This window comes from Ursus arctos, unplaced genomic scaffold, assembly GCF_023065955.2.
Source record: "Ursus arctos isolate Adak ecotype North America unplaced genomic scaffold, UrsArc2.0 scaffold_32, whole genome shotgun sequence".
NCBI lineage: Eukaryota > Metazoa > Chordata > Mammalia > Carnivora > Ursidae > Ursus > Ursus arctos.
This window is the reverse complement of record NW_026623008.1, coordinates 19,063,648-19,089,452: the sequence shown is the minus strand read 5'-3', so window position 1 is coordinate 19,089,452 and position 25,805 is coordinate 19,063,648. Positions and strand designations below refer to the sequence as shown.

Below are 25,805 nucleotides of genomic sequence, written 5' to 3'. Positions count from 1 at the left end.
AAAGAAAAAAGAACTGAGAGTGAAGACTGGTGAGAGAAAGCCAGGAAGTGAGGAGGGAGGGGGCAGGAGTCTTGAAGGGGTTGTTGGTTCAGGAGAGAAGCAGGAGGAGCCCTCAACTACCTATCACTGGGGTCCAAGCCCTGGGAGGGAGGGGAAGGGGGTTGCAGCATATACTACCATATGTTCCGCCCTGCACTGTTCATCCACACTGAGAGAGGGCTGTGATCCAATAGTACCCAGGGCACTCTAAGGTAAATCTTCCTCCATCCGTCCATCCATCCATCCATCCATCCATCCACCCATCTGCCCATCCATCCGTTTCAGGCAATTTATTGACACATACTGTGTATTAGGCAAGATGAATGAGTGAGGGTCTCTTCACTTGAGGAGTTCATAGTCTAAGAGGGAGACACATACTGTAATAATCACAAAATTGAATAAGAAATGCTGTACTGACAGCAGAACTATTAGAATGCAGAGTGTAATTCTTCTTGGGAGGTGTGGGCATATCCATGCAGGAAGGAACACCTAAGCTAGTCCTTGAATGATTAAGGGAGATTTTCCCAAGGGAAAAGGCAAAGGTTGATGTTCTCACTGGAAGGAGAGGCCTGAACATAGGAGAAAGCATGATAGTTTCTGGAACACTGAGAAGGATGGAGGGCAGGACTCATACTCTGAAGGCCCTAAATGCCAGTTAAACTAGAGATGGTGGGGCATGAAAGAGGCATAAAGTGGCCTCGATGTAGGTGGGAAGAGGGGAAGATGGGAGAGATGACCAGGGTTTTATTCTGAAAGGAATGTATGGACTTTGAGGACTTCTCTTTCCTTTATTACTTACCTTTCCCTCCTCAGCTGTTGGGACCCAATAAACTCTTTAACCCCAAAGGGGTCATAATTGATAAGGGTCTTTCAAGAAATGACCTAAAAGCAGAAGACTCTGTCTATTCCCAAGAATAGAGACTTCCAGAATCATCTAATGCCAGGTCTGGGGTCTACTTCCTCATCTTACAGGTGGGAAAACGGGCCCAGAGACAGCCTTGCTCAGGACCTCCCTCCTCCCAGTCCAGGGTCTGTCCACTGTGGTCAAACAGTGAACATCCACCCTGGGATGGAATGAAGAAGCGGCCGAGTGGACCCCACCCAAGAAGTCCAGAGGGAATCCTTGGAAGCCAGGCAGAGTGGCCTCCGATGTCCTCCCAACACTCAAGTCTCATGTGAGCCTAGAGACCTTGCCAAGATTTCCAGAACCATCTAAGCTGAGGGATAGTGAAACCTAGGAAAAATAACTATTAGGTGAGCTTAAACTCTTGTTTTGTTTTCATAACTTTATTTCTGGAAAACACCTTTTTGAAATCAATAATGCGACAATGTTATGAGATTTAATTTGCACAATAATCCTATGAGATAAGGGACGCCTGGGTGGCTCAGTTGGTTAAGCGTCTGCCTTCGGCTCAGGTTATCATCCTGGGGTCCTGGGATCAAGCCCTGCGTTGGGCTCCCTCCTGAACAGGGAGCCTGCCTGTCCCTCTCCCTCTGCCCTTCCCCACTGCTCATGCTCTCTCTCTTGTTCTCTCTCTCTCTCAAATAAATAAATAAATAAATAAATAAATAAATAAATAAAATCTTTAAAAAAATAGTCCTATGAGGTGGGTTCTATTAGTATCTCTATTTTATAGATAGGGAAACTGAGGCTCAGTGAAGTGGCTTGAGCAGGAACAGCCAGCTGCAAGTGACAGATCCCAGCTTTATAGACTTGATAAGTTATGCTGGCCCATAATACATCCTCGATAAATGATGGCTATAGTTATTTGCCAAGTTTCTATGTGAAAATGTATACTTGTTTTATAAAAAGGCTCTGACTTCTCCCAATAAATGTTTTTTTAAAAAAACTAATAAACTGGCCTACCAGGGTAGAGGGCTCCCACCTCTCTCACATCAACTAGGTGTTTGTTGAATATTTGCTGCTCCAGGATCCTGGGTAGGAGGGAGGTATGTGGTAAATTCTGATGCCCGGGTAAATGCCAATCCATGCTCCCCAGTCTTGCTGAGGAGGGAGGCAGTAGGCAGACCACAGCAGGGCTCATGAGGCCAGACCACCCCCCCCCTCACCTCCCATGCTGTTGGTCCTTGCTTACCCTCAAGAGCAGAATGAATATAAGCAAGGTGACGGTATAAAATTGCTGACCATGGCTCCAACCCCCTCAAAAACACCTGGCCCAGCGTAACCTAAAGATTTCTCAACTCATCTACCTCAAGCCACAGAGAAATTTCTGGGAGAAGCTCAGTGGCAAAAGAGCTCTCCCACCTCTCACTTCCAGTCACTTTCCACCTGAACCCCTCCCTTGGCGGTGGGCCTGTACCACCTACCCCTTGGCCTATCTTTGCCTGCCTGTTTCACCGAAGTGGGAGCTTCTAGAAAGAGCACAGATTCTGGAGGCAGACAGTTCTGGATTTGAATCCACTTTTACTGATTACCTGCATAGTCCCGAGCAAATCTCTTCACTTCTCTGAGCTTGTTTTTTCATCTGTGAACCTCATAATGTTGGCATCTGGCACTGGGAAGGCACTCATTAATTCGTAGCTCTGTGTAAGGAATGCCCCAAGGAGCTGGCCCTCCCCTGAATGCAGTAGATTAGAAAGTCAAATGGAAAATATTACAGGTGCAGTCTGAGATATGCAAGAGAGTTTTGGTGGTTGAGCCCATCCATAAGGAAGTGGGTGCCTGAGAGTAGAAGTCACCGATTTTCAGACCATCACTGCTGAAAGGTTGGGAGATAATGCTAACAATAGTTAAAAACAGGAAATGTTTTTGAAAACTTACTCTGTATGGGTGTTGTGATAGGTACTGTGAATAATTATTTCATTTAATCCTCAATGTAACCCTGCAGGGTGGGTATTATCCCCATTTTACAGATGAAGAAACGAAGGTGAGTAACTTGCTCAAGGACACACAAGTCAGGCGCCAGGACTCCTGAGGCCAAAATCCATGCTCTTAATTAAACTGCCTCTAGTTCTAACCTAACGTCTTATTTTTTAGATGAGGCTGGGAGGGGAAATATCTCACTCAAAGTCAATGTCATCCAGAAGCAAAACGAGTCTCACCTGAACTTTTACACAAAGGAACTAGGATTTGAGCATGCCCGTAGGGCTCCATCTGGTCAAGAAGTGAGCAGAGAAATTCGGATTTAGGAAACATTTATTAAGTACTTGCATCATTTCAATTCATGTTCAAAAAAGCCCCCGCGATGTACTGTACTGATCAGATGGGGAAACAAGAGACGCAGAGGGATAATCTCCCCCCAAATCAATTTAGCAAAAACGGTTGCACTGTCGGATTACACATTCAGGTTTCAGACGCTTCAAGAATCTAACTCCAGGTTCTCTCCTTTCTCAGAGTGGGAGGTATAAATGAACGCTCCATTTCTCCAGACTCCAAAGGCAGTCACGGCGGTGGATTCTGGGATTTGCGGTATCCCGCGAAGAGTTTAGACTCGTGGGCCAATAGAATTCGAGCACAGGCGGTGGTACCCCGCTGGGACCCCTTGAATTAGCCAATGAGAAGCGCACGGGTCCTGGTCGCCTGGGAAACCGCGTGACAACAAGATGGCGGCGCCGCGGGACGGCTCTATGGCCCTGCGTGGTGAGTCCCGGCTCAAACCTTGGCGGCTCCGGAGCCCCCCCCCCCCGCCCCCACGCAGGCTGGGGCCCTCGCCCCGAGCGCCCGAGGCCCCGCGAGCCCCGCGGTCTGGCGGCCCAGCAGGCTTCCGCGTCTTGGGAGCGGCTTTGAGCCCCCGCCTACGGTGGCTAGCGAGGAGGCGGGAGGAGGCGACGCGGCTCCCAGGGAGGGGTTAGGTCGTGACTGAAGGCCTTCGTGAGCGCTTCCAGCTGCAGAGTGAGGGCTTGAAGGCGTGCAGCCGGCCGGGCCTTGTCGGCGCTGGAGAGCTCGGGGGCCTGGGGTGGGTTGTGCGAGTAGACCGAGCAGGTGTGCCGGAGGATGTCATCGGTCAAGCACAGCCCTGACTTGGGTCCTAAAGACGTAGGGGCATGGGACACAGCTTTCCTCTCAAAGCCCCAGCCTGAAGGGGAGACAGTCCAACATTTAGGAGTCTCCAGCCTGAGGGGGAAGTCAACAGTCGGCCCCTGGAAGCCCCCATGTGAGGGAAGTAGACGTGGCTCTGTCCTCAGGCCCACCCCCACCCCCACCCCGGGTCTGAGTGAGGAGGAGACCCAGTCCCGCGCTCAGGAGTCCCTAGACTGATAGGGAGATGCATTCATCACCCTCAGAGGTCTCTTACAATCCATGGGAAAATTAATCTGGAGACAGTGTGTTGAGTTGGCCTGAAGGGTGACGGGAAGCAGGGAAGTCACTTGGTGGCCGTCGTGACAGCCCCAAGGAAGGGCAGTGAGAGCCCCACGAGGATGGCCAACGTGGGCATGGAAAGAAGGAGCTGTGTGAGAGACACTGCGGAGTTTAACCTGCAAAGTCTGGCAACGAATGGGATTAAGAGAGGAGGAAGGAGAGGAAAATTTTGTGGTTGGATGAAGGGATCCCATTAAGAAGGGGGAAGTGGGAGGAGCTTATTTTGAGGGAAGATGTTGGGTTTGGTTTAGGGACCAGGCCCCTTTTTTTCTGTGATAGTTTTATTGAGATATAATTCCATACTATATACTTCCCCCCTTTGAAATCTAAATTCCAACAGTGTTTAGGACATTCCTGAGAGTTGTGCAACCACCACCACAATCAATTTGGACATTTTCATCTGTCTAAAAAGACTCTGTACCCTTTAGCAACTACCCCCATTTACACCCCAGTGCTCCCCAGCCCTAGGCAACCACTAATCTATTTTCTGTTTCTAGAATTGTCCATTCTGGATATTTTATATCAATGGGTTCATAATAATATGTGGTGTTTTGTGACTTTCCCTTAGCATAATGTTTTCAAGGTCCATTCATGTGGTGATCTGGCTTCCATTTCTTTTCATTGCCATATAATACTCCACTGTAAGGATACGCTAGACTTCTTTGTCCGTTGGCTGATGGACGTTTGGGTTGCTTCCATTTTTGGATATTATGAAGGGTGCTGCTACAACCATGTAGACGAGTTTTGTGTGGACATAAGGTTTCATTTCTCCTGGTAGATACCCAGGAGCAGAATTGCTGAGCCATCAGGTAACCTTTTGAGGAACTTCCAGACGGTTTTCCACAGCTGCCGCGCCATTTTCCATTCCAGCTAAGGTTCCAATTTCCCCACCTCCTCATCAACACTTGTGAACTTCTGTCTTTTTTTAGCTAGTTTCTTCTGAGGGGTTGTGACGGTGGTAAGAATTTGGAGAAGGGAGGGGTGATCGGTGCTGGTGGAAGCTCGTGCAGGACAGTGTTAGCCACAAAAGGAACATCGCCTGTTAGCGTGATGAAATGTTCTGATGATTGATTGTGGTGATGGTTTCACAGCTCTGTGAATATACTCAAAACCACTGATTTGTACTCTTTAAAAGGGTTAAGTATGTGAATTAGATCTCAATAAAGCTATTCTTTTTAAAGGTCAATACTGTATGTTTCCATTTATGTAACATTCTCGAAGTAAGAAAACAGTAGTGGTTGCCAGGGGTGGGGGATGGTATGGATGTGACTAGAAAGGGTTGGCATGAGGGAGATCGTCAGGGTGAGGGAATCTCTGTGTGTGATGGAGTGGTTCCTTAGCTTGACTGCGGTTACCTGGAATGTCCCAGTGGGTGACAAAGCATAAAAGGGTACACGCGAGTAGTGTCACTGTTGGGAGCAACTGGGTAAAGGGTGCACAGATCCCCTCTGTACTATTTTCCTAATTTCCTGTGAATCTATAATAATTTTATTTTATTTTATTATTATTTTTTTAGATTTTATTTCTCTGTTTGACAGAGAGCACAAGTAGGTGGAGGAGCAGGCAGAGGCAGAGGGAGAAGCAGGCTTGCCATGGAGCAGGGAGCCCAATGCGGGGCTCGATCCCAGGACCCTGGGATCATGACCTGAGCTGACGGCAGACGCTTCACCGACTAAGCCACCCAGGCTCAGTCAGTTTTAAAATAAAAACTTAAAATATAACTAAAGAGCAGACAAAAACAAAAAAGAGGAGTTAGCCCAACCAAGGGAAGGGTGCAGGTAGGAGGGGGGATGCCATTCCAGGAATGGGTTCCAGGCTGGGGGAGCCATGTGTGCCAAGGCCTGTGCATTTGAGGCCGGGCTGGCTCAAGTGTAGGAGGGGAGATGGGGGAGTGAGGTCAGGAGATACAGTCAGGACCCTGATCATCTCTGTTATGGCATTTTGAATTTCTTTTTTTCTTTTTTTTTTTAAAAAGATCTTATTTATTTATTCGACAGAGATGGAGACAGCCAGCGAGAGAGGGAACACAAGCAGGGGGAGTGGGAGAGGAAGAAGCAGGCTCATAGCAGAGGAGCCTGATGTGGGGCTTGATCCCATAACGCCGGGATCACGCCCTGAGCCGAAGGCAGACGCTTAACCGCTGTGCCACCCAGGTGCCCCAGCATTTTGAATTTCTTTTCTCTGGGCAAGAAGGAGTCATTGGGAGCTTTTAGCAAGGAAGTGACCTGTTAGCTTTGTTTCTGAAGATCTCTCTGGCCGGAGACTGGCACAGGGAACCAGGAGGGGCTGTCACACTTGGCCACACAAACCATGAGGATGCCTGGACAAGACAGCAGGGACCGGGGCAGGCTAGGGGCAGATTGGGAAGGCTGATGGTGGGGGTGAGGAAATTCTAGGCCTGGGGCAGGAGTCCCAAACTCTGGAATGAAGACCGAGAAGCTGCCTCCCAGTGGCACAGCTCCCCTTCTGGGAGGCCATGCCACACGTTTTCAAAGGGCAACCGCCTTGGATTTGTCCTAAAAAGACTTGATTCAGGCCCTAGTGGGGGTACTTTTGTTCTAGGATTTCTGGATATTAGCCACATAATATACTTAATTCACTGAATAGAGTAGTGGCCTTTAATTCCATTCCTGATGTGCATTCATCTTTCCTGAAGGAAGAGAGAAGGAAGGGCATGAACGTGTATGAGTGTCCTCAGTGTATAGTAACAAAAGCTGCAACAGCCACATTAAAAAACTTTTTTTCTTAAGAAAAAAAATTATTTTATTTTAAATTTTTTTATTTTTAAGTTATCCATACACCCAACATGGGGTTCGAACGCACGACCCCGAGATCAAGAGTTACAGGCTCCACTGGACTGAGCCAGGCAGGTGCCCCCACAGGTCAGATTTTTAAGTGCTTCCTTTTAGCGTGGTGCTGGGCTACGTGCCTTACGTACGTTATCTCTGAATCCCCTTGATAACCCTACCTGACTGGTACTATCACCATCCCTACTTTATATCCAAGGAAACCAAGGCACGGGTTACCCTGGCGGGTCGCAGAGCCTGTGCAGAGCCTGCGCTCTTGACCTGCCTTCCGCATGGACTGTGCCTTGGTCATATCCTGCCCTTGGGTTCCCCCTCTGTGGCTCTGAGAGTCAGAGTGACAGCTGGGTTCTTGTAGGAGGGGACGGGACACTGGAGCTTTGTGTCAACCAACTCCTTGAAGGACAGGTAAAAGCCTCAGGCCTTCTGAGTAGTCTTGTGTCCCGGCTCTAAGTCCCTGGCCCATCTCTGTACCCCCCACCCCCATCACGGTTTTCCCAACCGACATCAAGCACAGGGATCCTGAGGCCAACCTGCCCCCAGAAAACTCTGCAGGTGTGGTGCGAAGAAGTGAAGGGTGCTGCTCCCTGGACAGTGCTCCTTCCTGGGAAAAGAAACCAGGGAAGAGGAAGTGTCCCTGGTCCTGAAGCCCTGGGCCCCCTCTGTCCCCAAGGACTGACTTCCTTCTTTCTTCTCAGGGAGTTCCTGACAGCTAGAATCTAGAAGTGGAACATGAGCTCACCTTTGGCCTCCCTTGGCAAGACCCGAAGAGTCCCCCTGCAGTCAGAGCCTGTGAATCCAGGGTAAGGAACCTGCCTGGGGCGGGGGTGGGGTGTCTTTGTGTTCACGGCCCCACCTCCTCTTGGCCCCCGTGGACTAGGAGAATGGCTCCTAGTGTCTCAGGGAAAAAATGAGGAGTTACAGAGCCTTCCCTGACCACCGTGTCTTTCTCTGTGTAACTTCTTCAGAGAGGCTCCGCAGCATGTCTGAGCCAAGCGCTGGCTTGTGTCCTCTGCCAGAGTGGGGGCTGGGTGGGAGCGGCACAGCCCCGGGTAGTCCCTGTTCAGGTGTCGATTTGCCAACACCGATGGGCCAGCTACTCCGGCCCCGCCCTGTGCTGGGCCCTCAGGAAAGGGACTCCGTTACATCTGTCCCATGCTCTCATCCTTTTGAAGCATTTCTTACCTCCTTGCTCTTCCGAACACAACTTTGAGTCGCTTGAAGGCCAGGGAGATCTAGGGCAGCTTAGCAACAGGCCTGGGGTCCCACAGCCATTTCAAAGCGGAGCTGGGGCGGGGGCTGGGCTCCTGGGCTCGGGAGCTCTTGTGCCTTCCACCCAGACCTCTGCCCTTCAGCCCTACCGCCCGTCTCCGTTGGGAGGAGGGGACACCTCAAAGCCCGTCCCTTGGCTTGCCCCAGCACAAGGATGGGTTTTGGGGAGGAGATAGCCTCGGGAGGCAGAGGCCCAGCCTCCATTTCCTTTAGGCTTGGCTGGGCACCTAGTGCCAGAGCTGCTCCCCCAGTGACACTCCAGAGGGTCCTAACTTGTCTGTCCTTTCCTTCCTGCTCGGCTTCCCAGCAGGCGAGGGATAAAAATCTACGGAGATGGTAAGTGTGGGTTCTGCCCTCGTGTCCCCCTCACCTCCCACCTGCTGGGTGTCCCTGGGGTCCTGCAGATGGAGAGAGGGCCAGGATGATGGCCCTGTCAGAACAGCTGGCCCGCGTGCAGCTCCCCTACACCGCCCTGTGGCAGGACTTCTGACAGGTCTCGGATGAGGAGGCCCCACGCCCTTAGCAGAGACGTCACTGTTGACACGGAAAGCCCCCCCCCCCCCGCCCCCCCCCCCCCCGCTCACTGTGGGGTTGGCTGGTGGGTGCCAAGAAGCCATGGGGGTCAGACCCAGCTCTCCTTCCCCTGACAGCCTCTCCAGCCCATTACCGCCTGTTCCCCCAGAAGCCCCATCCTCACTTCGCTGCCCCGCCTCCCGCGGGCTCAGACCTTTGCCTCCCAAACCCCATTCTTGCTGCCACCGTGTGGCTGGCCTTGGCTGCTCAGGTCCTCCCGGGAGCCAGGCTGGAAGAATTGAGAGAAAGCCTGTTCTGGTTGGATCCTTGCTCCCTGACCTCTCACGTGTTCTATCCACGTACACTTGGGGGTACAGAGTACAGGCTGCTTCATCTGGGCCAGAGCCCAGGGTCCCAGTTTCCTCTGGGCTTCAGCCCTAGAGTAGTGACCCGGGCATCCCTGTTGGCAGAGGACGAGGCGGACGTGCTGAATAACGGACTTGACTCAGAAGAAAGGATCTCTGTCCCTTCCTGCTATGGTGGCGTAGGTGCCCCTGTGAGTAGACAAGGTGAGAACAGAGGCCTGAGGGGGTTTGGGTCCCCAGCAGCAGGAGAGGGTCTCAGAGAGGGGACGAGGCCCAGAGAGGCATGGACCTACTCTGGCCTGCTGTGGGTGAGCCACTGGTCCCCAGACAGCCCTCCTCATCTGGCCTGCACTGTCCCCAAAGGGCTGTGATGGCACTGATCTCAGAGGTGCCCGGATGGGGCTCACTGGCAGCTTCCCAGAGGAGGGAAGGTGGAACGGGCATGGGCACTAGGGAGACATGGGCAGGTAGGGTCACAGTCTGCCGCAAGTCTGGAGGAGATGGGGATGAGGTTAGAAGGTTCCACTAGCTCTGATACCTTGGGTAAGCAACATTCTGTCTCTTTGCCTCCCATTTCCTCTTCTGTGAGGTGGGAGGCAATCCTCCATGGAACACCCCTCCAGGTGATAGGACAGGGAATGGAGGTGGGAAAAGGAGACCAGAAGAGCCTGGCTCCACAGTCATTCAGGCACAAAGTCAGGATCTCCTGCAGCCCAGCTGGGGACACTCTCATTAGCAAACCCTAATAACCAGTTCCTCCCCTTAAGGAGCCATCCTGTGTGCTCTCTGCCTCTCCCCTGGCATCTGCTCCTCACCCCACTGTCAGCCAGTGTCTGTCCTCACCGAGGTCACAAACAAGGACTTGCCTGTCCTGTCTCACTTCTCTGCACAGCAGCATTCCACACGGGTCACCGTTCCCTCCTTCCCGGATCGCGCTGGGCGCTGGGCCACCATGACACTGCTCTCTCGGATTTCTTCCTGCCCCCCAGGCTCTTTCCTGTCTTTGCTAGCTCCTTCTTTTCCTCCCAGCTTTTCAGTATGATGCTTCTCGCTTGAGTTCTCCCCCCGCCCCCTCTCTCTTTCTCTCTCTCTCTCCACTGCCTCAGTGAGCTCATCCGTGCTCCATGCACACACCAGGCCCAGGTGTCTGTATAGCCGTTACAAAGCTTCGCCTGCAAGGCAGAGAAAACCCTAACTCAGCTAGCGGGAACACTGAGGAGGACTTACGTCCCGCCAAGCCCCAAGTCCAGGAGGCAGCCCCGGGCTTGTTAATCCAGCCACTCAAAGACATCATGGAAAGTCCAGGTTTCGGGGCACTTGGGTGGCTCAGTCGGTTAAGCGTCCTTCTTTGGTTCAGGTCATGATCTCGGGGTCCTGGGATGGAGCCCCGAGTTGGGCTCAGCGGGGCGTCTGCTTGTCCCTCTCCCACTGCCCCTTCCTGCCACTCGTGCTCACTCTCTTAAATAAATAAATAAATAAATAAATAAATAAATAAATAAATAAAATCTTAAAAACAAAAGTTCAGATTTCTCCATCTTTCCATGAGCCATCCTTGGCATGTCAGCCCACATGGCTGTGTGGTGACAAACGTAGTCCCTGCTCCACACACAGGGCAGCATGCAGGGGAAGGAGAGGGCCCGTTCCTCCCGCTGTGTTTCTTTTGTTTCTTTTCCCAAACTTTTTATTTTGAAGAATTTCTAGCCTATAAAGAAATTAATGTAATAGTACAGTGAACACCCATATGTCTGCCGTCTAGATGCAACGAGTGACATTTTGCCGCTAATTTGCTTTCTCTCTGTCCACATACACCTATGTGTGGATGTAAATGTATTTTTTTGATGAACCATGTAGGGGTCAATCTCAAATATCATGCCATTTCACCTCTAAATGCTTCAGCGAGCGTCTCCTCCGAATAAGGAAACACATGCCCACGGTACCGGGACGGCACCCAAGAGCGTGGTAACTCGGTGATGCTCTCAAGCCCCTCTTCTGGGCTCAAACTTCCTATGTTCCAGAATTAGCTCCTGGCTATTGTTTTTCCTGATCTAGGTTCTAATCGGAGTCGTGCTCTGCATCTGACTGTTAAACCTCTGTAGAACAGTGTCCTTGCCTTTTTAAATTTAAAATGACATGACTCTTCGAGGAGCCCGGGCCATGTGTCCTTCAGAGAGCTCACACGCTGATCTGGGTGCTTGTTTGTCCTCGCTGCTGACTTGCTCCTCTATCCGCTGTGTTCCTGTCAACAGAGGTGCACTTTGGAGACAGCACGAGCTGATATAGGCAAAGTATTTAGGACAGTCCCTATTATCTAAGCGGCAGCTACTATTTCTACTACTCTTTCTGCTTCTGGGGATCCCTGTCCCCCTCCACTGGACCCCCACACTTCAGCCTCCACTCTAGGTCTGGGCTCCAGGACTTTGTCTGTTTGGCAGTCCCCGTATTCCATGAGTCGGAGCTGGTGGCCACCTTGACCAGGAAGATGCGGGATCTGGAGCAGCGAGTGAGGTCTCAGACTGATGAGCTGCTGTCCAAGGTGGGACCCCATGGAGGGCGGGGAGCGGGCCGGGGTCTGGTCTGAGGGGTGGAGCGGCCCAGGCTGGGGAGGCCAGTGAGTTTACTACTGCAATAGGTCAGGGCAGGTGTGTTCTAGAACCATCTCTCCCACTGAACCTCCCAATTCGAGGGCCACGTAGGGGCTGGGGCTGATCTGGGTCCCTGTGACCTGAGCAGAGAGGCGAAGGGTCTTCTCTACAGCTGAGTAAGGCCAGTAGCCTTGGACGAGGTGGCAGCAGTGGCTGCTGGCGCTGGGGGACTTGGGGGTGCTCCCCGCCTCTCCTCATCGCAGTGGAACCACAGAGATCTGAGGGATAGGAGCAGTGGCTGTGCCAAAGGGGGCAGGGGCAGGGTCTTTAAACTCCCCAGTGCCCCACAGAGGCAAGAAGTTTGGGTCTTCCCGTCTGGAAGGGGCTCCGGTCTGCCTGTCCCTCCTTGTCTTGCTGCTGCAGGATCGGAAGATACGGGCCCTGGAGGAAATGGTGCAGACCCTCCAGGAGCACCAGGGTAAGAGGCTCTCTTGGTGGGCCGGTCAGCCCTCCTGGGGCACCTCCCCTGGGCCGGTGGCTCCTGGGCATCAGGGCTCCAGGAGCGGCAAGATGAGCCCTGTAGTGGGGCCTGGACAGCGGAGCCCAGAGAGCGACCGTGACACACCAGGACAGTGCCGTCCTCCTCGCTGAGTCCCCGGAGTGTGGACATAGCCTAGCCCTGAGCACTGGGCACGCCATCAAAAGTGTGGAGGAACACAGGCCCCTCAGGAGCCTCGGGGGGTGAGGTTGGGGGGTGGCGGTCTCCCGAGAGTCAGTCTGGGCATCCCCTCTCAAGGTCGGGGGAGAGGCCAAGAGGCCGTTTTCAGGGGACCCTTCGAGTTTTCAAGGGGCAGCTTCTCCCAATGACCCTCAGGGCAGAAGGCTGCGCAGGGCCAGAGGTGGTCCAGCAGCCTCCCTGCTGGGGCAGCAGAACCATTCTCGATCTTTCCCCGCAGGCAGGGTCACCGCGCAGCAGCAGCAGGAGCTGGAGGCCACGTGCTCGCGGCTGCAGCGGCAGGTCGGGGAGATGGAGGTGAGAGAGGCGGCGGCCCAGGGCTGTCTGCCCCTCGGGACCTGGCTCGGAGCGCTCCTGTCTGGGTCCCCCTCTCATAAACCCTGTAAATCCTTCTGCAGGACTAACCCAGAGTCTGAAGGCTGGCCTCTGCCGACCCCCTCGGTCTCGCCGGGGGCCTCTCCGCTCCCGCCCCGGGCCTGCCTCTTGTTCTTTGACCCCATCGAGCTCTTCCCACCTCAGGACCTTGGCCCGTGGGAAAGGTTTTTCCCACCTTCCCCTGGCGAGTCTTCACTCAGCCTCAGCCTCAAATCGGGGTGGGGGCCCTTCCCAGGGGGCCTCAGTCTCCCCGTGGGACTGCGAGCTGCACGAACGCAGGGACGCCCTTGCTCCTGTTGGTTGCTGCACAGCCAGGAGCCGGCGTAGCGCCCGGCTGTGTGTGCTCGCCGCCGGGCCACGGCCACCCCCGGCCTCCGAACGGGGCGTCTCACTCACCATGTGCCCTCTGTCGCGCCCACTGACTTCCCCATTCACACAGCAAGACTCGAACTGTAGGGATCGTAGACTCAAGGGAGGGTCCTGGGCACACAGGCCTCCCCAGGGCCCCCACCCCTGATGACGGGCCCCCCACCCCCAGAAGCTCTTCCCTCGGTCTAACCTCTCCCTCTTGGCACAGAGTTGACTCCCAAAGCCCCAGCCTAATTTAGACCACGGAAGCACACTGTGGCTGAGGGCCCTCACCCCCCGGGCCTGTTCTATACCTGGGGCTGCCGGGCCTGCGAGAGGGCTGGCAGCCCGGGGGCTTCGAGCAGCTGCCGCAGGGGGTGAGCGCCGTGCCCACAGCTTCAGGGCAGAGGGGGTCGCGGCTCCCACGTTGGTGGCATTCACGTATCGACTACTTCGTTTAACTCACACGCAGTATCTCTGTGTGCCAGGCATCCTGCCAGGCGCGGGGAGGTAGACGTGGTCCCTGTCCTCGGGGCCAACCGGCTGGAGGGGACAGAGACATAAACAAGGGCGCAGCTACACGAGTACAGAGCATATGACGAAATATTTAGATCTTTAGCTGGGTGACAGGATAGAGGCGAGCTGGAGTTTGGGCCACTCTGCAGGGTGGCATCGGGCAGATCTGGAGATGAGACCAGGGAGGGAGGATCGAGGCGGAGGAGATGCCAGGCCCCACCTCCTGTCACACAGACGGTGGCGTGGACGCGGGGAGCGGGAGTGAGAAGGAGAGGTGGCAAGGACCATCCGGGGCTCGTCTGTCGTGCGGGGCTGGGTTCTGTCCTCAAGCGTGGGAGACCATGGGAAGGTTTCAGAGGCGTGGACGGGGAGGCCGGTGGAAGCGCAGTTTGAGTTGTCCAGGGGGAGACGGCCGGGGCTTGAGGGAGGAGCTGGAGCGGAGTGGAGGGATTCGAGTGTGCGTTGCAGGTGGTGCTCAGAGGCCTTGCGGGTCGTGGCTGAGGCCCAGGTGGAGGGGGTGCTGTTGACTGAGACTGGGGATCTGGAGGGGCAGAGGTTTGGGAGGTGGGGACACGGAGTCGTGACCGTTGGGGACAGTTCATGTTGCGATGCCTCTGAGACCTCTAAGCGTGGACGGCAGGAAATACGAAAGTGAGAAGGAGCGAGACGTGTTGAGGGGCTGAGGACTGAGGACGGAAGCCCTCTGGGTTTGGCCCCGGGTTGGCCGTCAGTGGCCGCACCTGCGCAGTTGCAGTCAGTTGTGAGATGGGGGCCCTGTAGAGTGGGTTCAGGAGAGCAAGGGAGTCGAGGAAGCAGCGACAGGAAGTGTAGAAGAGTCAGAAGTTTTCCTGTGGCAGAGGGGACGGGAGGCCGAGCCCGGGAGAGGCTGCGTGTGGCTCACCACGTCCTCTCGGTCCTGCACAGCCCGTGGCCCTGCCCCTCCTCCACTCAGGCCAGACGCACCAGGTGCCCCACTGCCATCAGGGCCGCCTTCAGTGAGGCCTTCCTGGCGCCAGACTGTGCTTTAAGTGCTCGATGTGAATTACCTTAACTGAATCCTCCTCACACGCGCGTGGGGCAGGGAGGAGCCTGCAGCTCTAGGAGGTGAAGTGGCTCCCCAAGGTCACAGCCAGGAAGTAGCCACGACCCCGGGCGCCCATCCCTTCTGCCCAGTGCGTTCTAGGAGCTGAGGCCTGAGGCTGGGGACTGGGCTGCTGCTGGCTGCTCCTTGAGGGGCTGAGCTGACCGTGCCCCCTGCACCTGCCTCTTCTCTCCGTACAGCGGTTCCTCGGTGACTACGGGCTGCAGTGGGTGGGCGAGCCCATGGACCAGGAGGGCTCAGATGACCAGTCAGACTCAGAGGATGGCAAGAAGGACTGGATGACAGCCAAGAAGTTCTGGAAACCAGGTAAAGTAGGGGGTCCGCCCCCAGTCCCTCCTACAAAAGGAATTCTTCAACACCACTATTGGCCAGCAGCTGTCCGGAGGCGATCTCACTCGTGCCCCTGACCCAGGAGCAGGGAGGACAGGCCTCTGCCTCCATCACTGACCACCTGACCTGCCGACCGCTTTCTTCCTCTGGTCTGGCCTCAGACCCTCTGCTTGCTCATCTTTCAAAGACTGCAGAGACCCAGAGATTTGAGATGTAAGAAGACCTCATTTGTCTCAGGCTCCATAGTTTACAAAATGTCGTCCATCCCAGTTTTTTAAAAGTGAGCCCTCTGCTTTGGAAGCTGCCCTCAGTGCCAGGCTCGATCCCCTCTTTGCGTTCCTTTTTCAGCCTTGCTTGTAGCCAGACCATTGAACTCGCCCTGTTTCTCTGGGACTCCACCGTTCTTTATTCTGAACTTAACTGCTCAGATCTAGAGGAATGCCCCCCACACGTGTGGGGCCATAGAACCGGCCATTTCCGAGAGCCGGGTCCATTCTCTTCAAAGAACGGAGGCGACTGGCCAGGAGGTACTTCTCCAGGCTCTGGAGTGGGTCAGACCTGGGTGCTCATCTCCATTCCACCGCCCGTGGCCGGTGGGACTGGGGCACATGACTTCTGTTCTCTGAGCCTCCAGTTCCCCATCAGTAAACGGGGGTGTGCTCTTCCCCGTGGAGTTGGGAGGAGTCGGCGGGGTCGATGCAGAGCACCTGGCACTGACCTTGCGTGTCCTCGGCCCCACGAGTAGGGGCTTCCCTTGTTTTCCGCGGTCAGGCGGCAGCGGCGCCTCGGGAGCGTGGATGAGTGTGGCTCCCGAGGGAGTGTTTGGAAAATGACGACGCCGTCTTGATTTCACACGTTTCAAAACATGAGAGTCCTGCCTCCCATTCCGGCCTGAGCTTCGGCCAGATCCCCCTAAATCTCAGGGCACAGCTCCCTCACTGCGTCTTCTAAAAACCTCACTTCCCACTTGCACACCACTTGCAGCTTTCAGAGCGTTTTCATCAATAGCCTTGACACGGGCCAGGGGCTGTTCCATTTTATGGATGAGAAAACTGAGGCGCTTAAGAAATCTGGAGACGGTTGAGCGAAGGGGGCCAGACGTAAGGCCGAGAGCCGTTTAGGGGGTGGTTCCAGTCCTCCAGGCAGGAGACGAGATGTGTCCAGCAGAAGGGTGATCCTGGTGGGCACCGCGAGGAAGGGCAGGGCAGATTTAGGAGCTGGAATCCGTGGTCTCGGTGATTATGTATCAGGGAGCAGACAGGAGGAATCAGGGATGGTCCGGGACACCCGCTCCGGGGTGGGAGGTGGAGCCCTGAAAGGTGACCGCCAGATGCTCTAAGAACGTTCTGGGGTCTAGCACCAGAGGCCTGCCCCCACTGCACCCTGGGCCCCCCACACGCCCCTGCCGGCTGGAGGGCGGCCTTCCTCCTGGGAGGGGGGGCTCCCGGCTCCTTTGGGGGTCAGCCCGGCTAGCTGGTTTCCGGACCTGGCTGTGTGGACTCCTACCCTCTCGCTGCAGCCCTCACTCTGCTCCGTGTTGTTTGTTTACGCTCAGAATATGCTGACTCTAGGGGAGCCTGGGTGGCACAGCGGTTGAGCGTCTGCCTTCGGCTCAGGGCGTGATCCCGGCGTTATGGGATTGAGCCCCACATCAGGCTCCTCCGCTGTGAGCCTGCTTCTTCCTCTCTCACTCCCCCTGCTTGTGTTCCCTCTCTCGCTGACTGTCTCTATCTCTGTCGAATAAATAAATAAAATCTTAAAAAAAAAAAAATGCTGGCTCTGAAGCCCAGGGCTTCAAAGCTAAAGCAGCTCCGAAAACCACTGGCCGCAGCCCCCCGCTGTGCTGCCGCCCGCGCCGCCCCCCCCCCGGCTTTCTGATTCTTCAGCATGGAGTGGCCTCGGTTTAGCTCTTCTGCCCCCTGAACTACAAGCTCTTCATTTCCAGCAGCTTTTCCTCCTGGCACCCCCATCTCTCTTGGCTTCTCCCCTCCCCCACGGCTTTGTCCCCAGGTGCCAGGCTGCTGCCACCCCAAGGGCCCTCAGGGGCACAAAGCTGGCCTCTTGCTGGCCCGGACACTCTGGCTCGTTGTTCTGGCTCTCCCTCTGTTGGATACGACCCAGGCCCCCCAGGCGGCAGTGCAGGGTGGGCGACGCATCTGTATGGGGCTAACTGGTCTAGAGCCAGGACTCTTGCCTTGGGGAGGAGGCTTCTTTGGCCCAGGAAGGGGACTCAGCCCAGGGGAAGCCTTGCAAGGACTTGGCCTCAGGCTGGATCATTCACCCCTCCCCAGCCTCCCCACCAGTAAATTGAGCATTAAATAGGATGCCAGGTGCTTCAGGCTATGCGGAGACTTGAAAGGGACAGTCCTGCTCTGGTGCAACCCATTACCAGGTGGTGAGCCTTAGGGCTGAGAGCTCCTTGCTCCTGCTTCACTCTCCCCTCCGAACTCCCCACTGTCACTCGTCCCAGTCCTCGTCCTCGCTGAGCTCCTCCTCCCCCTTCCCTGTCCCCTGTGAACTCTTCCTCCTCCTCCTCCCCATTCCCTCTGAGCTCCTCCTCCCCTCATCCCTGTCTCTCTGAGCTCCTCCTCCCCTCATCCTTGTCTCTCTGAGCTCCTCCTCCCCTCATCCCTGTCTCTCTGAGCTCCTCCTCCCCTCATCCCTGTCTCTCTGAGCTCCTCCTCCCCTCATCCCTGTCTCTCTGAGCTCCTCCTCCCCTCATCCCTGTCCCTCTGAGCTCCTCCTCCCCTCATCCCTGTCCCTCTGAGCTCCTCATCCCTGTCCCTCTGAGCTCCTCCTCCCTGTCCCCTCTGAGCTCCTCCTCCCCTCATCCCTGTCCCTCTGAGCTCCTCATCCCTGTCCCTCTGAGCTCCTCATCCCTGTCCCTCTGAGCTCCTCATCCCTGTCCCCTCTGAGCTCCGTGGCTTCATCTGTGAAATGAGCAGGTGGCGTGCGTTTGCCCAGGCCACCGAGGGCACTGAATGCCGTAGCGCACGTGGAGGCTCCCACGGGTCACTGATGGCGTGTGAACGACGACTGTGAGCCGTGGTTGCTTAGCCTCTGTCAGGCCACAGAGTACCCAGCACGGGGCTTGGCCAGGGGCCAGGGCGTGGGCTTGTGCGCGGGATCGGTGGGGGTGCCTGGGTGCCCAGGCCTGGATGGTCTGGCACGCCGGGATGACCCTCTGCACAGGATGAGGCAGGGGTGGGTGGCACGATGCTCAACTGCGGGGGCCAGAGAATTGGCCGTGACCCTGGCGGTGATCGGACTCTCAGGGCCTGATGTCTTTCACCGGCTCCGCGGAGGAGCAGAGTGAACGTAGGTCCCCAGAGCAGGGCCAGGCTTGCGGGTGTGTGGAGACAGCAGGTCTGTTTCCTGTGCAGCCTTTGTGTGAGGTGGTGGGGACAGGCGTGCCGGGGCCCCAGGGCACGACCTTGGTATTCACAGCAGCAGGTGGCCCTTCCCCGCAGGTGTGAGGAGCCAGCCCCGAGCAGGCACCTGCCGAGAGTGGCCAGGTCTGGCCCTCCTCTGGGCTCAAGGGCCTCCACAGCGGTACTTACCACAGGTCATTGTCACTGCTGTCACCCTGTCTCCTTCCCTCAAGTAGGAGCTTGAGGAGGGCAGGACTCAGTGTGGGCACAGCCATGATTCTCAGGGCCGAGCAGAGCTTGGGCACTCTGGACATACTGGTGGGATGGAGGGAGGGCGGAATGGGTCCAGTACGTGCTCCTTGAGCCCCCACTCTGGGCCAGGCCCCAGGCTGGACGCTCTAGCCTGCATTCGAGGGGTGCCCACTGTGGTTGGAAAGACAAGCAACCAGAAAAGGACAACAACCTGTGATAAGGGCCGCGCTCCGGAGTGGGCCCAAGGGCTACAGGAGCTCAGCAGGCTGAGTCTCCAGGGCAGGGGCTCCTGGCAAGGCCTCTCAGAGGAGGCTGTGGGTGAGCACCCTGAGCCAGTGATGAGCGAGGGGAGGGGGGGTTGGTGACAACAAAAGCCACAGTCTGCCATGCACTTCCTCTGAGCCTCACAGCCACCTGTGAAGTGGGGACTTTTATCGTCCTCATTTTATAGAGGAGGAAGCCAAGGCCCAGAGAGGTTGACCCACTTGTCCAGGATCACACAGCTTAGAAGCCGTAGCCCTGGGAGGATGGCTCCAGAGAGTGATGGGGGAACAGGTTGAGGGGAGGATGGGGAACCGGGGTTCCAGGGGTTTCAAGCTTTGGGCCAAGGAGCTTGGTGTTGATCTCCATGCCTCCCCAACTCTCCTTTTTCATAAAATCATGGGTGCTCAAAGTTGGATGAGGCCTCAGAGATGATCTCTCCCTGCACCACACCCCTCCTCAGAAAGGGACCCCAGGGAGCAGCCTCCGAAGAACCAACGCCGAGAGGCAGCCTGCATGGTCACGGAGAATAGAGGCGTGGGGTCACCTGGGCCCCGAAGCCGCACGACCAGGAGCATGTCACCTTACAAGGCCCCGTCTCCTCATCTCTAAAACGGGAGTGCTAATACCCGCCTCTAGGTGCGCGACGCGAAGTGAACGCTCACTGAGCCCTTAGTCAGCTCCCCCTGCTGGATCTTGCTGGATGGAATAAAGGTTCCTGTTCTCTCCCATCCGTGGACGGGAGCCGCCAGCTCAGAGAGGAAATGCCTCAGTAGACCTCTGACCTGCCTTGCGCCATGTGACCTGGCGACAGGCCAGGCTTCTGTGGCACACTCCCTGCTCTGTGGTGCCAGTGCCAGGCTTCCTGCCTTATTCTCAGGCCCGGTTGGCCCGGAGCTGCGGTTCTATCTCCTGGGCCCCTTGTGTCCCCACGAGCTGCACCCGCCGCCTGCCCAGCCCAGCGCGCTGACTTCTGCACACCTTAGCCCCACTAGCTGACAGCCTCCAGGGCTGACTCTCAGCAAACTCTTCTCCCTCTAGTTGCTTCGTGGCATCCTCCCCCGGGCTTCCATCTGCCCCTTCCACTGTCCCTCACCCCATGTCCTTCAGCTCCCTGAGAAAGCCTTGGTTCCCGGATGCAGCTGGATTCGCAGTCAGCGTATCTGAGTGGTCCTGGGTCAGCTTGGTGTGGTCTGCGTGGGCCCAGTCACCTGACCTTTCTAGGCCTCACTTTTCCCGCCTGTAAGAACATAGGGGTAGGGGCAGGAGTTCGACGAGACAAGCTCTTCTGTTGTTATTTTTAGGGTTACCAGTGTGTTCTGAATGTAGTTCGTTGTTAAAGAGAAAAGTGGCTCGATACTGTTCTGACTCATACCAGGGATGCCAGGTGTCCTGTGAGTTTTTCTTGGGCATCTCAGGAACTCCAGGGGACCCCAGAAGGAGGTGGAGAGCAGGTGCAGCCCCTACAACCTAGCAGATGTAGGGGAGGGAGGAGTCCAGCTGGGGCCGTGGCAGCCACAAAGGCAACAGGAAGCAAAGCCGCCCACATCTGTACTTGCTCAGCACAGCCGCCACGCCTCCAGAGCCACTGCGCCACTGTGAGGAAAGGAGTTGGGCCCCCAGAGTCCTGACCCACATCCTGCCGCAGCCTGGCTGTCCTGGTGAAAACAGGTTTCGTAGGGTTACACCCTAGTGGATGATTTACTGGGGAGCCAGATCCCTTCAAGGACTGACAACGGGCCCCCGGCCTGTCCCCCTCCAGCATCCCACTGCCCTCCAGCCTTCTTGTTCTGGCGTCTGTTGTGGCTGTCCCTACCATCCCCTGAAGCTTAGGCACACGTGTACGTGCAACACATTTTTCAGAAGAGGAGGCCAAAGTGTCTGTCAGCTTCTCAAAGGGGTGTGTGACCCAGAAATAGTTGCACAAGCCAAGGTTGGCCGCATATCTGTTCTGTCCAGCAGCTGTCCCAACGCCCCCTGCCCCCAAACAGCCATGTGTCCCTACCCCCACCTCCCTTTCCTGATGGTGCGGATGGTGCGGATGGGAAAGGCAGACTCGAGAGTCGGCCCCTCCTCTAATTTGCCAAGTGACCTGGGGCAAGTCATTTTCATCTCCGTGGACCTGTTTCCTCATGTGTACAATGGAGATGAATGACTCCTGTGTCATAGCCTCGGGGTTGGCCTGAGGTCCGTTTGTGCAAGGTAGGGTTGGTAGCAATAACCCACTGGGCAGCCGGCCTGCTCCGAGCTGGCCCTCTCACAGTCCCCTTCCCAGACCCTTGTAGGAGGGGAGGCTGTGGTGCAGAGCATTACGGGACTTGACCAAGGCCACACAGGTGGGAGCTGAAGCGCTGGGATTTGAACCCAGATGGATGATCCAGAGCTGACGCAGGCAGAGCTGGTATCAGAGCCTGCTCCCGCTGCTTACTCTCTGCAGCCCAGGCCGCCGCGAACCTTCTCTAATCTGGGGTTTCCTCAGCGGAAGAATGGAGGTGATCCCAGCCCCAGCATAGGGGTTGGTAGGACGAGAATGGCACGATAGGTATTAAGCCCCCAGCACAAGGTGAGTATGCAATGAGACAGCTCTTCTGTAGCGGTAGTTGTCCCCCCTCCCTGCCCAGATGGCCGCTCACAGAGACGCCGAGGCCACTGCTGCCCACGCTAGGGGCCAAGGAAGTCGGGGCTGCTGGAGCACACAGCTGCCATGAAGAGAGCCTCATGGGTGTTTGTCCTCTTTGCCAGGGGACTCACTGGCACCCCCCGAGGTGGACTTTGACAGGCTGCTGGCCAGCCTGAAGGATCTCAGTGAGCTGGTGGTAGACGGTGACACCCAGGTGACACCAATGCCCGGTGGAGCACGGCTCCGTGTCCTGGAGCCCATCCCACTGAAGCTCTATCGGAATGGCCTCATGATGTTCGATGGGCCCTTCCGGCCCTTCCGTGACCCCTCCACGCAGGTAGGAGTGGTGGGGAGGGGAGACAGGCCGCTCTGGCGGCCTCGCCCCGCCCTCACTCACCGGTAGCTGGAGTCTGGGTGGGCAGCTCAAGCCACCCTGCATAGGTTCCCAAGCCCACGTGCAACTTGCAGAGCGCGCCCCAACCCCGCCCAAGTTTTGGGGCCCTGAAAATGTCCAGAGTGTGATCCACTGGGTAAACCCAGGGCCCAGGGCCGGTCGTCCAGACAGGAAGCAGAGCAGGAGGCACCGCCCGGGTCCAGCTGGGCCTCACTCTTCCAATCCCCGCCACAGCGCTGCCTCCGAGACATACTGGACGGCTTCTTCCCCTCAGAGCTCCAGCGGCTGTACCCCGATGGGGTCCCCTTTAAGGTGATGGGCTGCTCCTCAAACCACCCTGTGTGAGGAGTTTGGAGGGGGTGGGGGATAAACTGCTTCCTCGGGCATCACCCAGCCTGGGGGGGAAGCCACTGCCCCACCTAAGGGAGCCCCAGTCTGATGACCTCTGGGAGGAGGGTGAGCCTAAGCTGGGCAGAGAAGGGAGGAGGGAGGCCGCAAGGCCACAGCGGCTCCATTAGCCAGGGCGACGGCCTGTAGCTGAGCGGCAGGCAGTGCCCCCTGCTGGCACCCTAGAGGCACAGCCTTCAGCCTTGCAGGGCCACTGCCCCTCCCCGTCGAGGACACCTTCCTTGACAGCCTGGGGTTCCCGAGGTTCTATGCAAAAGCGGCCTGGCTTGCCCCAGAGGCCCCTGAAGCCATGTGGTGGGTGTGGAAGGCAGCGCTCTGGGGGGCAAATGTTGGGACTAAAGGACAGGGCATGAGCCAGGCCCCCGCTGGTGGGGTGGGTGGGGGTGAGATGAGGGCTGCGGCGGTGGGAGCTCAAGAGCAGCATCTGGGAGGGTGGTGCGTCATTCCACAGCAAGGGTGCGTGAGGGAGGGTGCGCCCCCACCACCTGGGCTTGGCAAACCGTGTGAGTCACGACCGGGGGTGTTTGAGGCAGTCCATGCCAAGACGGGGCTTTGCCCTCTCCTAACACCCTGGTCCCTCGCTTCCTGGCTGGCTCCTGAGAGTGGCTCTCTGGGGAGGATGTCAGTATGGTGGCTCCAGCTGGCATGGTGAGGGGTGCTTGCAGGGGCCGGGCCCAGGTGGGTGACAGCAGCATGAACTGCAGCTTTCCTGCTCTCTTGGGGGCCTCAGTTTCTTCATCTGTAAAATGGGGATTGCATCAGACCATCCTTGAGCCTATTCCTGGGGGGAGGGGGGGAAGGAAGGCCTCTGGGTGAAAAGTGTGGGGTGGAGCCCAGGGCTGAAGGTCTGCGCTCACTGCTGTTGCCCTTCCTTCTTGCCAGGTGAGTGACCTGCGCCATCAGGTCTACCCGGAGAATGGGCTGGACCCGTTCCCAGGTGAGGGCCGCGTGGTGGGCCGACACAAGAGTCACAAGCTGCTGGACAGGATGGAGCACGCAGGTGAGCTTGGCGCTGAGGCCGAGCCGGGTGGTGGGGGCACTGTGCAGGACAGGCTCTGGGCGGCCTCCTCCACCATCACCCATCACACAGTCCCTCCCCCGGCCCAGGCTCCCAATGCACTCCCTGCAGGCTCCAGGATGACTGCTGAGAAGTTTCTGAACAGGCTCCCCAAGTTTGTGATCCGGCAAGGCGAGGTGATTGATATCCGGGGACCCATCCGGGACACCCTGCAGGTGAGGCCAGCCCTTGCTCCCCCAGCCTTCTTGGGCTCCCAGGCCCAGCCTACCAGAGCAGTGGCTTATCTGGAGACTCAGGCTTAGGGGCCGCTGAGGAGGGCCTGGATGGAGAGATGAGGCTCTCAGGGTAGTTCCACTGTCTTCTGAACACAATCTGGGGAGGGCTCCGGGCTGGCACCGAGAGAGAGGCTGGGTTGGCGGCCGTGTGGCTGTAAGAGGGGCGAAGTCAGAGTCTAGGCCAGGGGTGAGCCCAAGGCCTGGGCCACCTCCTCGAGGTCCAGACCAGAATATCCACTTTGGTCCTGGATTTCCCTTCCTGGCCCTTAGAACACATCATCCTCCCTCCTCCCTCCCCATCCTGCTGCTCCTCCCCATCCCCACCAGTGAAAGGCACCAAACCTCCGTTTCCTACCATTCTGCTTCCTTCACTCCACCTTGCCAAGTCCTGTCTCATCTGTCCATCTCTAGCCCTCCTCCCAAATCCATCTCCTCTCCCTTCCCACTGCCCACCAACCCAGACTAGGCCCCAGAGTGGCTGTCTCAGACACCTACAGCACCTTCTTGCTGGCCCGCCATCCCCACTCCTGCCTTTCCAACTGTCCTCCCCCCGCGGTCTCTGTGCTTCTGTAAAACAAACTGGATCTGGGCCTTCCCTGTTGAAAGCCTCCAGTGGTTCTTGGGTAAGGCCAAGCTCTTATCCTGGCACTCAAGGCCCACCATCCCTTGTTGGCCCTCTTCCCATATCCAACCTTTTCTTTCTTCCAGTCCAGCCTGATTCTCAGCTTCAGCTACGTGAACTGCTAACACTTTCTCAAAAGTATCATCTCCCAGAGAAGGTTTCCTTGACCAGGGGTTCTCTTCCTGCCCCCATTCCATTTCTATGGACTCCTCATCCTTAGTCACAGCTCAGGTGTCATTTCCCTTGGGAAGCCTTCCCTGACCCTTGCTGAGTTAGGCCTCCAGCCCAGTTACTGTGTGGGGTTCTGTCTCCCCCACTACCCTGGGGGAGCTTAAGGCTTCTTAGGGGAATGACGGGGCTGCCTCCCAAAGCTTCCATTTTCTCCCCCTTTGGCTCACTGGTCTCATCCATCCTTGGTCAGGTAGAAGTCCCCTCTAAGTTGGGGAAGGGTGTGACTCTAGCAGGGCCCAGGGCTCATCCTTTCATCGATGCCTTCCAGAACTGCTGCCCATTGCCTGCCCAGGTCCAGGAGATCGTGGTAGAGACACCAGCCTTGGCTGCTGAGCGTGAGAGGTGAGGGCATAGTGAAGAGGTAAGGACCTTGGGGTTGGGCCACCAGGGGGCACTGATGACCTCTGGGCCCACAGGAGCCAGGAGTCACCAGAGTCACCGGCACCCCTGCTCTCCATGCTGCGCATCAAGTCTGAGAATGGTGAGCAGGCCTTCCTGTTGATGATGCGGCCTGAGGACACTGTTGGTGATGTGCGCACCCTGCTTGCACAGGCCAGGTGGGCACGGGGCAGGGCGGGCACCTACAGGGGCTCTCCAGCCCCAGGACCCGGCCTGATGCATTCCGCCCGGTCCCCAGGGCCGCGGACGCCACCACCTTCGAGATCATCAGTACGTTCCCACCCACGGTCTACCACGACGACACAGTCACACTGCAGGCCGCGGGCCTGGTGCCCAATGCAGCGCTGCTGCTTCGGGCGAGCCGGGCCCCACCGCCTGCTCCAGGACCCGGCCCCTCCTCCAAATAAACGCCCGCTCCCACACAGGCTGCTCTGCGAGGCTCTCTTGGCGGGGCAGCCCAGCCCCGCGCCAAGGAAGGCCAGGGGCCCAGCTGGACCGGGGAGGGGGCGGTGCCGACCCGCCCCCTCTGTAACTCGAGCCCCAGCTGGCGGGCCTGGCCGCTGGGTCTTTGTCCTCTAGGTTCCTCTTTCTCCGCAGAAGGGCTGAGAGAGCCAGCGGAGGGAAGGCGGGCTCCAGCTCCGCCGCAGCTGG

General features: G+C 56.9%; 1 protein-coding gene across 1 annotated transcript; it reads left to right on the top strand.

Moving 5' to 3' along the window:
- The first annotated feature begins 3,581 nt into the window (after nucleotides 1-3,581).
- UBXN11 (UBX domain protein 11) lies at nucleotides 3,582-25,579 on the top strand. The gene is made up of 15 exons (XM_026516974.3): nucleotides 3,582-3,640; nucleotides 7,863-7,967; nucleotides 8,744-8,772; nucleotides 9,420-9,518; nucleotides 11,747-11,847; nucleotides 12,320-12,374; nucleotides 12,853-12,929; nucleotides 15,153-15,279; nucleotides 21,930-22,144; nucleotides 22,436-22,513; nucleotides 23,492-23,609; nucleotides 23,739-23,842; nucleotides 25,024-25,097; nucleotides 25,172-25,312; nucleotides 25,393-25,579. Exons 2-15 carry the CDS (start codon nucleotides 7,897-7,899, stop codon nucleotides 25,559-25,561), a joined length of 1,458 nt encoding a protein of 485 aa, XP_026372759.2. The 5' UTR covers nucleotides 3,582-3,640; nucleotides 7,863-7,896; the 3' UTR covers nucleotides 25,562-25,579.
- The last annotated feature ends 226 nt before the right edge of the window (nucleotides 25,580-25,805 follow it).

Coding starts and splice junctions, on each gene's coding strand:
- UBXN11 (XM_026516974.3), top strand. CDS start 7,897: ATGAGCTCACCTTTGGCCTCCCTTGGCAAGACCCGAAGAGTCCCCCTG. Junction 12,930..15,152: donor GGCAGGTCGGGGAGATGGAG/GTGAGAGAGGCG, acceptor CTCTCCGTACAG/CGGTTCCTCGGTGACTACGG. Junction 23,843..25,023: donor CCATCCGGGACACCCTGCAG/GTGAGGCCAGCC, acceptor GATGCCTTCCAG/AACTGCTGCCCATTGCCTGC.